We start from the raw sequence: 1,619 nt of genomic DNA, 5'->3' as shown, positions 1-1,619 counted from the left end.
AAATAGCCATGCTATGTTTTCAGTCCGTGAGGATGATTAAATAACTCCAGTAAGTCAGCGTTTCCCATAACGACAGTACCTTGCATCTGCTGCATGAGTAAGGCTCGCTGAAGCATGGGATTGGCATTGAGCAGAGAAGGCTGATTTGTTGCCCGTAAGCTCAGCATCTGTTGCTGCTGCGGTGGCGGCAAACCCCTGGAAAAGAAGGCATTAATCATAAAAACCCCAATAAAAACGGCATCTTTCAATTCCAGGCAGCTAACAAGTATAAAAGAGAGGGGCAAAGCGCTGAAATGCTGCTATACGTGCATGAAAAGACACCATGCAGCGGCACTGTATCCTCTTTCTTCCACTCTCCTGGAATTTCCAGAGCTGACAGATTGTCTATCAAAGAATTTGAGGTCAGAGAGAACTCTTTAGCACCAAGCCCACATAGAGCCTCTCAAGCAGCATAAAAAAAGCCCAGGAGCTGACTGCAGTTCCACAGGATTATGCAGCACTCGTCAGGAGAAATGAGCGATCTAGATCAGCAGCCACATTTAACACGACAACAAAAAAGAAGCCCTAAAAAACCAGGGAGTTTTCTCAGTAGCTTAAAGCACATTTTTCCCCAAATCAACACCTCCCACACGGAGCCAGACAGGTCAGAACTGTCAGTGGTGCCCCCTAACTGCAAGAACCAGATGGAAAAATAAAGCAGGGCCTTCATGTTTCAAACACGAGGAGGAAGGAGGAAGAAGGGAGCGGAGAAGAACTCTCCAGTCCTAAGGAGGGTGGAGCAGGCGTGAGAGAAAAGTCTGAAGAAACTGGCAGGCACTTCTCCAGGCGATTGCAAGGTCAGGCCCACCTCTAAGCACGACTGCTGACACAGCTAAATCTGTCAGGGCTGAAAAGAGGTACAAACACGGATCGAAATATCCACCCTAACAAAAAAAACCCAGACCCTCTTAGCAGAATTCACAGCAGCTCATTCTCACCGTGGCTGCTCTAGATTGTTCCAGTCTCAGAGCTGGGATATTTATATCACAAAAAGCATACTTTTAAAGGTGGGAGATGTAGCCTTGCTATACAGCACTCAGCCCCTCACAGGCATTTCTAAGCGTAGCTTTGTTTATAGTATAAGGCATATAAAAACAGCAAAAAGATTTGGAGGTTCCTATTTCTAACCGAACAGAAAATTTCCCACGTTCACCTCAGAGACAGATGCCTTATAAGGATAATTAGCATGATTTATTAAATAACAAATTAACTTTCTTCTAAAATTCGCATCCCACCGCTGTGAATTGTAAGGTAAAGGCAACTGCAAACAAATGGGCAATTTCAGAGCATTTATGTTGGTTCTACAGATCTCAGCTCATCACTACCTAAGGCAGCTGGTTTATATCTTGTTTTTTTTCTTAGGAAGACCCCCGTTATCTCCTGTCGGTTGTCACTTGTCCTTCCACAAACCAACCCCGATTCCACCACGCTCAGCCTGGTGCCACTGCGGACACAAGTTCCCCCACCGCGCCCAGGCCAGCGGACCCAGCCGGGGACGGAAAACAAACAGCTTAACTCCGCTAATCAAACAACAAAGTGCTCGTGGGTGCCGCGGGTGCGCACGAAGGGGGAAAGCGATT

At 46.6% G+C, this 1,619-nt stretch overlaps 1 protein-coding gene across 1 annotated transcript in view; it reads right to left on the bottom strand.

Moving 5' to 3' along the window:
* Positions 1-195, bottom strand: part of CIZ1 (CDKN1A interacting zinc finger protein 1) — a gene marked incomplete at its 5' end in the record, with an annotated part of 16,670 nt that extends 16,475 nt beyond the window's left edge. The window contains one exon of the mRNA XM_009070322.1: positions 80-195. Within this exon, the coding sequence (XP_009068570.1) occupies positions 80-195 (116 nt within the window). The remainder of the gene's footprint in view (positions 1-79) is intronic.
* Positions 196-1,619: the final 1,424 nt, after the last annotated feature.

This window comes from Acanthisitta chloris, unplaced genomic scaffold (assembly GCF_000695815.1).
Source record: "Acanthisitta chloris isolate BGI_N310 unplaced genomic scaffold, ASM69581v1 scaffold39362, whole genome shotgun sequence".
NCBI lineage: Eukaryota > Metazoa > Chordata > Aves > Passeriformes > Acanthisittidae > Acanthisitta > Acanthisitta chloris.
This window is presented reverse-complemented; position numbering and strand designations above follow the sequence as displayed.